The sequence below is a fragment of the Drosophila innubila genome (genome assembly GCF_004354385.1).
Source record: "Drosophila innubila isolate TH190305 chromosome 3R unlocalized genomic scaffold, UK_Dinn_1.0 2_E_3R, whole genome shotgun sequence".
Lineage (NCBI taxonomy): Eukaryota > Metazoa > Arthropoda > Insecta > Diptera > Drosophilidae > Drosophila > Drosophila innubila.
In genome coordinates, this window is record NW_022995380.1 from 16,175,742 (window position 1) to 16,191,439 (window position 15,698).

General features: G+C 38.5%; 1 protein-coding gene across 1 annotated transcript; it reads left to right on the top strand.

The window, feature by feature from the left end:
• The first annotated feature begins 347 nt into the window (after window positions 1–347).
• Window positions 348–12,413, top strand: LOC117790226 (homeotic protein deformed). Its single transcript, XM_034629574.1, has 5 exons — window positions 348–1,075; window positions 1,956–2,047; window positions 2,117–2,291; window positions 11,115–11,512; window positions 11,805–12,413. Exons 1-5 carry the CDS (start codon window positions 352–354, stop codon window positions 12,141–12,143), a joined length of 1,728 nt encoding a protein of 575 aa, XP_034485465.1. The 5' UTR covers window positions 348–351; the 3' UTR covers window positions 12,144–12,413.
• Window positions 12,414–15,698: the final 3,285 nt, after the last annotated feature.

A 15,698-nucleotide genomic window follows, 5' to 3' on the forward strand; every position in this document is an offset into this window, starting at 1 on the left:
CTCGAATTGAACGGTTCACAATCGCACTCGTTCGTTGGCAGACGCGTCGTTGGTTTTTTGGTGCTTTTTGAATGTTTTCTGAACGTCACACAAAAATTGTTTGGCATTTTTGTTGTTTACGGCGCTTGTTTTCAATATTTTTTACGCGCCGGTTGCGCGACATTCGCGCTGTGTTCAATAAACAGAGCCCTAGCATTTCAATCATGCTGGCTATACTCCAAATATAGTGATCATTCAAAGGCATTAAGTGCAGAAAGTGAGTGTCAATAAGTGAATATTCAAATAAAATATGTGCTCAGCAAGAGCATAGCGAAAGTTGTAGCAAAACACACAAGAAATTAAGACACCACAATGAGCTCATTCCTCATGGGTTATCCACATGCACCGCATCATGTCCAGAGTCCCATGTCCATGGGCAATGGGCTGGATCCAAAGTTCCCGCCGGTTGCAGACGACTATCATCACTACAATGGTCACTATTCCATGACCGCCTCGACGGGTCACATGGGTGGTGGGGGAGGTGGGGGCGGTGCGCTTGCTGGCGGTGGACCTGGCATGTCTGGGCACCCGCACGCCACGCATCCGGCGGAAATGGTCAATGATTACATGGCCGCCGCCGCGCACCATCACAACCAGCTCCCGCACTCGCACCACCACAGCAACAGTGCGCTCTCAGGCCACCATCACCAGAACGCCGCCTACACCACCAACTATGCCACCACTCCGCCCTCACATCATCCGCATCCGCATCCACACCAAAGCCTGGGTTACTACGGCCACCATGCGGCGGCTGCAGCCGCTGCTGCCGTGCACCATGCCCCCGAGTATATATCCGCCGGAGTGGTGCACTCGGAGGGGGGCTACGGTCCGCCGCCGTCGGTGAATGTGCCAAACAGCAGCAGCGCCAATGCCTCCAATGGATATTACGGCGGCTACTATGGCACCACCAACGGCAGCGTGGGAAGCACGCACTCCCAAGGACACTCGCCGCTCTCCTCCCAGATGATGGACCTGCCACTACAGTGCTCCTCAACGGAACCACCAACAAACACCTCACTTGGTCTGCAGGAATTAGGTGAGCACCGAAAAATGGGTTCAAATATAGATAGCACTATAGCCAAATACTGCAATATAAAGATTGTTAAATCAAATAATTCAACTCTCTATATATAATCAAAATACTTGGACTTGCGCTAATGTACACCAGTCTCAAATTTGGATAGAAGATAAGATAGGAATAAGATCTAAAAAAATTAATAGATTCTGTTCTTTGGCAAACACCGAAAAAGTAAACAAATTTTTTGCATTTTTCTGATTAATGCAACCATTAATAATTATTACTTTATTTTTATTTCTATTCTAAACTGATTTACATATTAATTGAATATTTTGTAGTCGAAGTACACATTCCAATTTTGAAATTACATCTTTTTTATAACTTCATTCACCGAATGGAACTCGATTCAACATTTTAAAACAATTAAACAATAAATAAATAAATTAGCTTTTCAAAATAACCATACTATTGATAATTTAGTTCAACCAATATTCATAAAAATATCTCTAACTATACATACTAAATACAATAATAATATAAATCAAAACTTACATTTATAAATCTGTTACATATGAAATTTAGCTTTCCAGTAAATCTTAAAATATTTATAGCGCAAAGGAATTAACTTTATCTAAAATGAACAACATAAATTTCGATACATTATATCATTTGTGTTCCTCAATTATATTTTTTTTTTAAAAACGAGTATTTAATATAATAATTTCTTATATTATTTATTGAAACAAAAACTCGCAATAGAAATAAAAATAAATTGTCTAACTGCAATTTTTGTACATACAATTTGGTTTTTACAGATAGAATAATATTTTCTTTATCATTTGACTAAAAAGTTATATTTTTAAATAAACAATTATTAATTTCGATTTATTTAATACAGGTTTAAAATTAGAGAAGCGCCTGGAAGAAGCGGCGCCCACTGGTCAACAACTGCAAGAAGTTTTACACTGTGATGATATGGGATCAGAAAATGTATAAATATAACAATTGGTGTAATAAGTTAAAGATTTGACTAAAAAAATGTTAATGTTTCCTATGCAGGACATGTCTGAAGAAGATCGACTTATGCTCGATCGATCGCCAGACGAGTTGGCGTCCAATGACAATGATGATGACCTGGGAGATTCGGATAGTGATGATGATCTGATGGCAGAGACAACCGACGGGGAACGCATAATTTATCCGTGGATGAAGAAGATTCATGTAGCGGGAGTTGGTAAGTGCAGGTTCCATCAAGTAACACCACAAAAACGAGTGTGTATCTAGATGCACCCACAAAACAGACTGTGCCCCATTTTGGTATGCTAATTAAATTACTTAGCTGCCAACACCCACGTGATCCACTGACAGACTTTGTAATGCTCGACTTTGGCAAAAAAAAAAGCAGAAGAAAAAAACTAAAGACCCAAAAAAAAACTCTACTTCGTGCTCATTAATCAAATTCAAGAATGGCGCGCCTTCTGCTGAGGGCAAAAGTGTATATGGCGAGTGACATATTCATATTTGAGCATTACATACGATTCCCTATATGCCATGTACAAACATTTGTATCTTTATGCAATTGCCACTCGACTTTAATAATAGCTCTGCATGCTCTTTCAACACTTGGAAGTCCCTTCAAGTAAATTTGTCTGTCAAGCCTTATGGGAAACAAATGTCTTAGTAGTAGTTTGAAAGCATATAAATAGATTTAGTGTAACCCAATTAGTGTAATGCAAATATTTTACAAATAATTGAATTCAACCCAATACCAGTTATTGTAAATTGTTTAGATAAACAGATAGAATTTATTGCAGACACAGTGTATAAACGTATTTAAATGCCAAATTATAGACAGATTTAATGATTATTATGCACGTGACAATAGAAAATACAGTGTCAACGCTTAATACATATAAATGTTATAGTTTCTTCCTCAAAAAGGAAAATATTTAAATATATATATTTCAGCAGAAAACTTTCTGACAATGTACAAAATTAGGTGAATTTTCGAAATGGTCAATGATTAATTTTTTTGTAAATTCTATGCGTTAAGAAATATTTACCATATACCAAATCAGCTTAAAATAACATACGTAGGTTACTTTAATATATAGGTTGAGCTAAAATCAAAAAATATATTTTAGATGGCTAAACAGTTTAGCTCCTTGATTGTGGTACGAATTGTCCAATTCGCTAAGGATATTTTACTATAATTTATTTGAAATACAATGAGTACAAGCGCAATATTTGACAAATTAATTAAAACTATTTATCTGAGATAGGGAGGCACTTGTACAAGAAAGAAAAGTTTCCTTATTAAAGCTTGATAAATAATAATTTTACTCTTGTATTTTACTATATCAACCGAATTACCTACGGTTTCTCCATTGATAAATTATCTCTATTACAATCATCTATAAGATGAGTATTGAAAGTATTTAAAATTGTTAATTAATAGTACTGATTACCATTGCCAGATTTAGATGAACTTCTTTGAAGTGCAAGCTAAAATCTTTAATTTACAAATATATATTTAATAATAATTTTCCCTAAAGCTAAACTTAATTTTTTGTTCGTTCAATTTGAAGTTTCCGACATTGTATGTTATCTTTTTATAAAATTTTCACACCGAACATTTTGAATGTGGGCTGTAAAAACAGGTTTCCATTCACTATTCGAGATATACGACATACTCGATAAACGAATGAACTTGGCTACCAACGAATACCCAATGTCCAATACCCAGGTGGTTATGCTCGGAGTATGTGGTTATACACGCATTTGAATGTTAGCTCAGATAGATAATTACTATTAATTGTCGCGACGGAACATGAACGGGCCTAAAACCAAATTCATTGAGCCATGTGTTGAGTTCCATTTTCAAAGCGACGTTTGTCAGCGCTTATTGTTTTAATTCTACCGAAAATTGGCTACTGCGTGTGGTTGGGAACTGGACTGGCTCCGGGCAATGACAGCTGACAATACTAAAGATCGACAAGTTCAGGTGGCGAGTGCATATGACCAAGACGGGGAACGGGGATGGGTCTTTGTGGCTTTAGGTTCGACTTTACTACGCTGATAAATTGCTTTTTAATAAGCGAGCTACTTGTTTAGTTAAAGCTACTATGCAACTCGAGTGATGCACTCCAATTAAACATAACCTTGACCCTAATGGGCAATTATATCATTAGGTTTCGCCACGCTTAAGGTCTTCAGCTCACTCCAGAGACTGAGAATGAGACAGAGTCACAATCTTGACGTGCGACACTGACACTGGGGGATTAGCTATGCTGATGAGCATCAAATCGAAGTAGTTCGACGGACGACGACGAACAGACAGACTGAGAGGCAAACAGGCAGATAGAGAGAGAGAGAGAGGGAAAGAAACAGAGACCAGAGATCGCTCAGGGGCACACAAGACTCCGACTGAGTGACGGATGATCCATGTCATTGGATGTTAATGTTGTGACATTTATCATGAGCGCACGACTACGAAAAACAAGACGAAACTTGATTATCGCCAGTGCATCATCTCTCGTTATACGGAATGTGGCTGTTTTCATTCCCTGTCCCTGTCCCCATCCCCATCCCCATCAGCGTTCCCGATTTCTCTGCCGATTGAACTGGTGCCTACTCGTTTTTCTCAGCTCTTTTACAAATGACTTACACTCGGTTAGCGCTTACCTAGACCAGGGCCCAAATACGTCCATTTGGACTTGGCTTGGCGTGCGTATCAGGTGGCGTGTGGTCTTAACAGGTCCATCCAATTTGTATAATTCGCCTTCAGGCAGCGGCTTCAGCCACAGCGACAACAGGCTCAGTTATAATTTGAAAAGGTGTGAGTATTTAGAGAACAATTTGGCATTCGTACAAATAATTAAATGGTTGCAAAGTGTTGACACGACTCTTAACTGGCGACAATCATATTAAATTGTAGTTCAATTCAGTTATATAATAAACAACATGACTAAATAATTTTGAATTTAATATAATTTGATATAATATACTATTTAATTTAAATTTGTCAAATTAGAAGAAGGCTTTTTGACTCTTCTGCAATTTTATGTGACAGATATTGCCTAAATTGTTAGTAACCTTAAGGCTATAAATATTATCTTTTATTTCATTCAAAAGGATCAATATGATTCTTTAATATTATTTATCCTCAATATTATCTTTAAAGTTTGTCTAAACTAAGAATTCCCTATTCTTTTACAGTGTTGAAAATTTTTAAAATCCTTTATAAAACCAATCTTAAAGAACAGTTGCTACAGCCAACGCAAAAAAAAGTTAACATGTGAAATATGGTTATCAAATGACTACGCTTGTATATTCATAAAACCACTCATATACATGTATATGAATGAGTGCGGAATATTGATTTTATGCACGAGAGCCCAGATATCTTATAGTTTGATATTATTTCTGTATTCATGCAGATGATCGGCGAGAACGCGTTCCACATAACATTCAATAACAACAAATGCATTGCATACTCCAACTCGTACTCGTACTCGTACTCGCACTCATAGTTATATTCATGCTCATGCTCATATTCATAGTCATAGTCATAGTCATAGTCACTGAAAACGTGGCCAGCCTTGTAACTGAATTTCAATGGCAAGTCCACGATTAAGTTTCCAGTGTGCCACAGAGGCCAGGCTCACAGTTACCCGATGACTTGCGAAAAACCTCATCAGCCTCAGCTTCGTTGAGGCAAAAAAATAAAATAAAAGTGCAAGCGCAGACCCAGACCCAGACCGAGACCCAGATGCGACTGAGATGCTGTAAAACGTAATCCCAACTCAGGTTATCTCCCTATTGCCTTTTGCGAAATGCGAAGCGGGCGAGAGGGACCCAAAAAAGAGCGGGCGACAGACCTCAGAGCCCAGAGACCAGAGACCAGACTCCAGCACAGACCCAAGCCCTGGGCATGACAATGATGAAAATGACGCAGTAAAAATTAAGAAGTTCGCCTTTTATGACAGATGAGGCACGAACAGCTGAGAGACTGCGACTGTGAATGTGACTGTGACTGTGCCCCGCCATCTGGAACTGTGTATTTGTTACTGTATCTGTATCTGTACGTATAACTCAAGTATCTGATGGCAAACAAAGCGTAATTAGCGTCCCAATGGAAAACAAAAATCACAAGAATGTGAATGCGGTTGCGAATGTGAATGGAGTTCAAAATTGCCAGAGTCTCAATTCTTCCTCGGACTCTTTTCAGACTGTGCCCAATTTGCGCCAATAAAGTTCTGGGAGCTCTCGCAACTTGTGCGAATTATTGAAATTGGCATTAATTAGCGACGCTTTTATTGGTCCGAGAATAATTCCAACGCATACCAACGCAAGACGTACATTCACAACTTCGAGTGGTCTTTTGTCAGAGGTCTTTGTAGAAAGAGCCAACGAAACGAATCTTCAAGGTCGCGTCTATTGTTGCTGCTGTCTTTAAAGTCGTGAGCTTCTTAACTTGATGCTGTTTGTCTTTCTGCTTTTGGTCATAACACTTTTTTTTAGTCTGTTTACAATCTATATCAAACTTAAAGCAAACTTTTTGAAAATGACTTCAGCATCGGCATTAGGACAAGTGCCAGTTTCAGTTTTGCCAAACAACAACTTTTGGTCATTGGGTTTGCTGTGAAAGTGAAAATATGCGGTGAATTGTGAGTGTTGTTGTTTAAAGGCTTAAAGAAAGAACTGGCATATGAAATAGGAGTATATGAGAAACGATAGAAAAAACTATTTAGCTTCTTGTCCATAAAGATACATGTTACTTAGTTATAAGCTTATTATTTACAGAAAATTAAAATTGATTTATTGAAGATTTACTTTATATTGAAAACAATTTAAAACTGGTGATTCTTCAAAATATTGGACTCTCGCTAGTTTCTTTAGGTATCTTTCACATCTTTAAATTTTACCCATTTAGCTTTTGTGTCTTTAAAAAAATCTATAAATTCCTGCCATTTATACTTTAAAGAACTTAAAGAATTTTTCATATTAGAATAATATTATAAAGTTATTGATTAGAGTAACTACGTAGATATGCAGTCAGTAAAAAATTTGCTAATTTATATAAAAGCTCATAATCATTTTGTTGTTTATTAATGAATAAATTCTATTTGAGGTGACACCAATCATTTTGATGCCTTCTCAGACAGTTTTTTGTGTTGTGGGCTAAAAAACAAAACGACGCGACGTTTGTTAAAATTTTGCTGAAAAATTGATCGAGTACTTGGCACTTTTATTGTACCATTTTTTAAGCTTAATTTCAAATTAACATGTATTTTAATTATAGCCTCTTTCTGTCTCACTCTGTCTTTAATGCAGAAAAAGTTATTATTAAAGTGTTGTTGGCGAATTAAGAATTCAAGCTGTGCACTTTTTGAGCTTCAATTGTTGCGGGTGCTTCAGCATCAGCTTCAGTTTGTAGCTAAGTAAATAAGTCGAAGATATAAGATATATGTATTTATGTATGTATATAGACAATTGTTTCTAAGTACGTGAGATTTGTAGTACGCATGTGTATGTATGTTTGTGTGTACTTGTAAGTAGCATGAGCTCATGTTTATTTTTATTTGCCTGCTACAAATTGCAAGTCACTTGACAAGCTGCTGATGCAGCTCCCGCTGTTGTTGAAATGCTGATGTTGACTTGCCTTTTTCCATGAGCTCATGAAACGAGCGCACACACACACATTCATACACATATTAAACCTTACCCACACACAGTTGCCGACAATTCACAGTTGGCAACATCAATACCAACATTAACTCATAAAGAACGAGACGAAACCTGAAATTGTATTCAATTTAGAACTCAACTAAAGCTGGCACTGTCCAATGTGGCGTATGCGCAATGTGCGCCTTGCACTCGCTTAGCTGAGATTCATTAGGGCCTAGCGAGAGACTTGAGGTTTGTTTGCTTAAAATTAATTTGTTGTCATTTGTTTGATTGAATGTTGAATGTTGCATATGAACTGCGCTTTTAGTGCCGCTTGGTTTCTAAACAATTCAAGCGCCAGCTTCATAGAGAGTTTTGGGAACTGGTTTCGGATTGGGCTTGAGTTTGGGTATGGGCTGGGATTTGATGAATGAGCAGGTAAATCAAAGTTGACAGACGTAAAATATTTTCAACTTGGCACGAGTCAAATTTCTCGATCGCAGGTCGTACCCTGGCTACGTTACCAAATATTTACACACTCTCGCACTATCGCGGCAATTAATCAAGTGGCCCAGTTTCAGTTTCAGTTTCTCAGTTGCTCAGAGATTGCGAATGAATGAAAATCGAAACATAAAGCCCGGAAGTTGCCCGATGAGGACCGCACCTCAGACAACAGGGCTAAATGGGCTAACGATCAGTTTTGTGGATTAAAGAGATATCGAAACTGATACTCCAATCGTTCTCGTCCGTGGCATTGAAGTAAATTTAACCCACAATTGGAGCCGCCACCGACACAAAAGATTATGATTATTAAGTAACGTCTGACATAGTTTTTTCTGTTCTGTTCTGTTTTTTTTTTTTTTGGAAACTGACTCGTTCCCGGTGCTGTCCTCTCTGGACTATGAATGAAAGTGTAGAGTCACAAATGCATGATAAATCATATGATGGGACAAACATGCCGACAGCCGTGCATGAGGCAGGGCCAATTATAATAACTCGACACATCATATAACGACACAGAGAAAGAGGGAGGGAGATAGTATGTGAGAAAGAGAGAGGCTAACAACATCCTACGCACTAATATGTTTAAGAATCGCCGACAATTCCCCAGAGAGCGCCAATTTTCCCAAAAACAAAAAAAGTGAAACATTCAGCTTGCTCTTTAGCAGTTTCACGCTATGTTCCTGCCACATTGTTTTCCCCCCGCCCCCCACTCGCCACTCTCCCCTCGCCTGTGTACACATATAACATGTATTGTTGTTTGTGCAATCTTGATTTCCTTGGCCTTGTATGAATCGGCAGTTTTATAAATTGGCTGCCAAGCAATTGCAATTGGCACTCTTTGGCTTCGCGCTCCGCAACATGACGATGCACTTTGGACCGACGAGACTTTGACTTGGACTTGGAACTGAGAATGAAGCTGGTGCTGGAGCTGGAGATGAAACTGAAACTGAAACTGAGAACTTAAAGGCCTCTTCCTGGAGATGGACATGGACATGGCACCTTTCGCATGTCGCTCAGCCTTTTCGTTGAAATGTTGGAATGAAATGATACGCACTTATTAAAAACGAATTAACGCAGCATGCTGCCAACGCCAACGCAGACGTCGACGCCAACGTCAACGCCAACGTCAACGTCAACGCCAACGCAGCAGCTGACGTCGATGGCCCCTTCAATGGTTTCATTTTCATTGTTCTGTTTCCTTGTGCTTCACTCGTGTTTCTTGTTCCTCTGGGGTTTTGTAATTGATATTGTTTATTTGATTTGCTTTTTCTTCATTTTTTATTCCATTGTGTGCATATTTTTTTATTGTTTTTTGTGTTATCAAATCAATAACTCATTGAAGAATCGTACAAGTCCCTGACGAATCGATGAGATGATGTATTCTTAAAGGAATTTTGAAGAAAAATTGTACTTTATTAATTTACGACTACAACTTTCGATTAAGATGAAATTTCTTAAGTTTATGATGCACCTGAATATCAAAGAATTGACCGTATTAAATATGATACTTAAGGCAGGAAAGTGCATAAATTTAAATTTATTATGTTCATAAATTAAGTTAATAATTAATAAGCTATCAAATGTCGGTAGTCGATAAGTTCTTGCAAGTTTTTGTAGAAAATTTTTAATTTTAATTTTTAATCTGCAGATAATTTATTTTTTCTAAAATAAACAACGAAATAATTCTATTTAATCAAAGTAAATTGAATTAATTCCAAGACACTGTCAAGCTAAACTTTATATTTAGTCAGCAACTACAACTTGTCAGCAGCTCTTTAAGGCCTATGCCAATTGATTTGAAAGATTTTAGCACAGTCTAAAGGGAGAAAGCTCACAGAACCCTTGCCCTTCCCCCCTCTTAGCTGTCAGCAGCCAGTGGACAACATCATTAATCTGCGTAGTGTCTGGGAATCGGCAAACGCAGCCGGGATTGAAATATTTATATCAAATCGAAAGCTGTCTGTCACAGTGCAATGAAATTTTTATAAATTACAACATGATGTGCGCCGGATATGATTGGTCAAGTCCGGAGAGCTAGGACCCAAAAAAAGCGATAGAGATATCAACTTCAATCCCAAACCCAGTCTCTATCTGGCCAAAAATTGAAATTGATGGTGCAAAAATAAATTTGATGGGCTGTCTGTCTGCCTGTCTGTCTGTCCGTTCCGTTTGATGGACCCGCAGGCCAGAGTCGAAACGGGAATGGGAATTAAAACGGTTACGGTTACGTTCTGAATCGGGCAGCAGGTGCAGAGCATAAAAAACGGAACAGGAAAAGGATACATCGCCTGTGGCTGAGGGGTTGCTGCAGGCGGGAAATGTTTAATTTCAAGGAAAAACTAAATGCGAACTGCGTAATGTTGTTGTCCTTTTTCCGAGTAGTCAGCTTCAGCTTCAGCGTCAGCGTCAGCGTGCACGTCCGATAGGCAAACAGACAGCCAGGCAGTTGTATTATTTGATTTTGATTAATTATCCTGTCCAACTGCCGCGGACTGGCGCTGTGTAAGTGCAGCTCTTTCATCTATCCGCTACCCGTTGTCCGCTGTCCGTAGTCTGCTGCCTGCTTCCTCTTGCTCTTCCCCATCCACGTCTACTTCTACTTCTACTTCATCAGACTCGCTATCCTTCTGGGTGCAGTCCTGGGGTTCAAGGTGTTTGTCGAAAAGTTTTGGCGCGCTTTTTGGGGATGTCAACTTATCTTGGGAGATTTATTGAGCCTCCTTCTTATTATGAAACTCCATTTGAAGTGTATTAATTGTGGCGCGATGCGACTTAATCGCCGTCGTCTTCCCTTTCCTCACCCCTTTAGCTTATTGCAAATCATTAATTATGCATCTTGTTTAACACAAACTCTCTCTTTCTCTCTCTCTCTCTGTCTTTATAGCAAACGGCTCCTATCAGCCGGGCATGGAGCCGAAACGCCAACGCACCGCCTACACACGCCACCAGATACTCGAGCTGGAGAAGGAGTTCCATTACAATCGGTACCTGACCCGACGCCGTCGCATCGAAATTGCACACACACTGGTGCTGTCGGAGCGGCAGATCAAGATCTGGTTCCAGAACCGACGCATGAAGTGGAAGAAGGACAACAAGCTGCCCAATACCAAGAATGTGCGCAAGAAAACCGTCGATGCCAATGGCAATCCAACACCGGTAGCCAAGAAGCCCACTAAGCGTGCCAGTGCCAAGAAGCAGGCCCAACAACAGCAACAACAACAACAGCAACAACAGCAGCAGCAGCAGCAGCAACAACAACAACAGACACCAGTGATGAATGAGGTATGTTGCATGCGCTGAAAGTGAACAGCGAAGCACTTAAAAGCACCAATGACATTAGCTGAAAGTGGCATTTGCACACGAGATTATTCTGACAAAAGAGCAGAACAATAAAAGCTTTCTGAGTCATGCCAGATGGCATATGAATAAAATACTAGGTCTGCAAAATTCAGTTTTGATTTTATTTATTTTATTTGATTTATTTAATGCTTGGATTCAAATTAAGATTTTATGCTTAAGCTTTACAACTAACTTCATCTCTATTGCTCTCTTTCTCTCTCTCTCTCTCTCGCAGTGCATACGCTCTGACAGCTTGGAGAGCATTGGAGATGTCAGTTCCTCGCTGGGCAATCCGCCGTACATCCCAGCCGTCTCGGAGGCGCCCAATCTGACGTCGTGCGGTAATGGCAGCAATGGTAACGGTTACCCAGGATCTCAGCAGCTTCAAGTGCATCACAGCAATAACAATAATAACAATAATAATAACAACAACAACAACAACAGCAGCAACCTCAACAACAACAATAATCAAATGCATACGGGTCTGCATCATCATCAGCAACAACAGCAATCCGATCTCATGACCAATCTGCAGCAGCACATTAAACAGGACTACGATTTAACGGCACTTTAGGACACTATAATACTGCCCCCGTTGAGCCTTGTACATTGAATCCTTTAGTTAGCACCGCAATACTTTCTGGTATCCACATTTTGAGTCAGCATGTATTGTAATATAATCATAGCAAAGCCTCTTTTTATACACCCGATGGACCAATCAGTTCTTCGGGCAATTCGGAGTATACAGTGAAAAATTAATTGTAGTTAGTTCATTAAGTGAATACTACGACCACTGGGCTAAATTTCTGGCTACTAGCAAGGCTGCAAAACTCGACAATGTAAACCTGAAAAATGTATTCTATTATTATTATTTGTTAAACAACAATCAATTTAATTTGTTTTAAATTGCAAATAAAAGTGTTGTATATTGATTAAAGTTATTACTTTAAATACTTATTTCAGTTTGTAGCTTTGCAGCCTTGCTTTTAATGATGTATGGGATGTTCCAGCCCTCCAGACAACCCTATAACCTTGTAAATTAGCAGTACTTAATTAGTGGAACATAAGTCCTTGTATAAAGCATAGCAAATTAAATGTAAACACAAGCCCCATTTTGTCATAGTCTTAAGTGGAATAAGATTTATATATAATCTATGAGTTATTGTAATTATTACTATTATTGTATCTAACTAGTTGCATCTGTTGTGCGTACATATTTATATAAGTTTAAACGTATATTTTATGGATACAAAAACAATACAAATGAAAGAAACAAACATGCGTATAAGTATAAAAATATATCTAGACAATATAAAAACCAAATAAACCGAAAAACTTTACTTGGATGCATTAATGAGTTTTGATTTGATTTTATTTATATGAATGAATGAAGATAACCTTAATTACTGTCACAAATATGATTCTCAGATAAGGTTGTAGAGGAGGGGGGTATGGAAGTTGGAGTGAGAGTTTATAGAACACGAAAAGGAACAAACATAAAACAGTGCCATAAAAGATACATGTGCCTTTTTTTCAACCTTTTTTTATTTTCCGTTGCCATAAATTAATTACGGTTAACACTTTTTATTCATTTATGCACACCAATACATATTATTTATCTATATGAGCAGCATCATCCACTACTTATTTTCTGTCGTAATCTTCATCCTCGGAAGTATCTTGAGCCCGTGAGGGAACAGTCAGTCCAAGTACGAATACCAACAACAAGAAATAGGAAATCAGTTTCATCTTGTAATTTTTCTTAGCTAAAATGTTTGAGATGTGTCGCTATTTATAGGAAATTTTTCGTATTACACATGTGTTTTAAAATTTATTCACTTATTTAGTCATGGTGCATGTCATAATCAATAGTTAATTCATTCTTCATACATATATTATGGTGTATACCGTGTATTTTTTAAGTACATTGTATATATGTAAGCCAAAGTTGACCTTCAATATACATACATACATATGAGGGGCATAAAAAAGGACATTATTTAATTGTGTATTATCCACGAAAATTAAGGAATTTGATACCTTCAGCTTTTATATTCTCTAGAAGCTTTTCTCTCACTCACATAAACAGAAGAATAATTGTAATTTATATATATAAATATGTGTACAATTGAAAGTGTGTTATCCTAAAAATAAGTCTTAAATTGCGCTGATTCATCGTTCATAGTCATCTAATTAGGACAAATTTAAACATCGCTCGTTTCGGAGCTCGTCCTGCGAGTGGGCTCAAAAGAATTCGGAATTCAACAAGCCTTTGTTGGCAATCAACGTCGTTCATGTGGAATGACAGGGAGTCGGAAGGGGCAACATGGCCCGAGACTGGGGCAAGAACTCGGGCTAAAATGAGGCGCGAGATGAACAGGCAGCGATAGTTGGCAAATGCTAACAAGAGTTCTTAATTAAACATCGATTCGCAATGATTGATCACAGCCCATTGGCACCTGTTGGCTTCTGGAAATATGTTAAACAAGGCGTCATCTTTCAAATTGGCAGCCTACCTCTCTACCTACTCGATCGCCATTCAAGAGAGACAGTGCGAGGGAGAAGGAGAAGGAGACTGAGTGTCATAAACTGGTCTTAGCCAAGTCTTGAATTGTTTGCGTCAGACAAACTTCCCTGAAAACGGAGTCCTATTGCAAATTGTCGCTGCTTATTCAGGCGGACATCGCGTTGACAGTGTGACCATAAAGCCAAAGGTAAACACAGCACATGTGACAAACTGAAGCTGGCCAGAAACAGAAACAGAAACAGGAACAGGAACGGGGGGAGCTATCACAAGCTCAGCACAATCAATCTACCCGGCATGACAGTGGATTGTCTTGCAGGAACACGAAAACACTCTTAGCGCTTAATTTATCATTGCGAAATGATCTACGCGCCTTCACCTCAAGCCTCTCAGCCAGTTTGCGTTGCAGTCAAGACCAGTCCTTGTCCAGAGTATGCTGCTCGAGCAGGCAACTGGAAATTGTGCGCACTCGTTCAATGCGATAAAAAGGATTATTGAGACCTACATTCTGTCCGGACGCGTGCACCGGAACGATGAAGGCTAAGACCCGCAAGGGTCGAAATTGTCAGCTCGAAATGATTACAGGACTGCCAGGAGCACGTGTTATAACATCCCTATAGCCTAATTACAAACAACGGTAGCCCCCACTTGTCATTGACTTTCTACTGTTTGAAGACCTACCGCAAAAAGTCATTTGATTATACGATTTTGTCAGTTGGGGTCTAATTAGCAAATCTGCCTATTCAGTCAGTTGCCAGTTGATGCATACATTTGTATTGAAGTAATAAAGTCTGCATTTCAATGCGAAAAAAAGGCTTCCATCTTCTTACATATTTTTTAAATAAAGTCTCATTAGAGAAACTGACGTGTCTTGTTTAAGAATGCACAACTAATCAGCCTTCATGACTATACTTATTGTATAAGAACATAAAATGGATTTTAAACAGTTATCGGCATGCATTACATAATCAATTGAACAATTTTAATATAGATGTCTTGTAAAATTTCCTATAAATAGCTTCCCCTTTGAATGGAAGCTGTACAAAAGAATTTACAAGATGAAACTACAACTTTCGACCTACCTCGTGGTGTTGGTGTCTGCATTGCTTGCAGTTGCTGGTCCTACCACTAAATCGAAACAGGATTAACTAAGACAAAACTTATAACAATGTTATCATTTTGTAACGTTGCCTGAAAAATAAATATTAAAATTCCTAATTGATCTAACATTTGTTGTTTGATTATGCAAAACCCTGAAAATAACAAACAGGAGGAGTGTCGATGGCCAAAGAATGTTAAAGTAAGATAAATAGTTGGAAAGAGAATTAATTGATCAGCAAAATCTGTTGTAATCATCACAGTGGAAAACTGTTATGGGTTAGTTTAGAGTCTAGACTCTAGAGGGAGTACAATGTACATATCTTTCTTTTTTTTTGTCAAACTCTTTTTCTCAACACAATATAATTGAATTGACTTTTGACTTTGGGTATATTGCTTAGTCCAGGTATAGACGATAACCGACCTCTTTGAAGTTGCAAGTCGTTGTTCGGCATGCTTTAATCCCGTCTCATCCTCTTTCATCCCGGCTAATCCCAACAGAAGTCA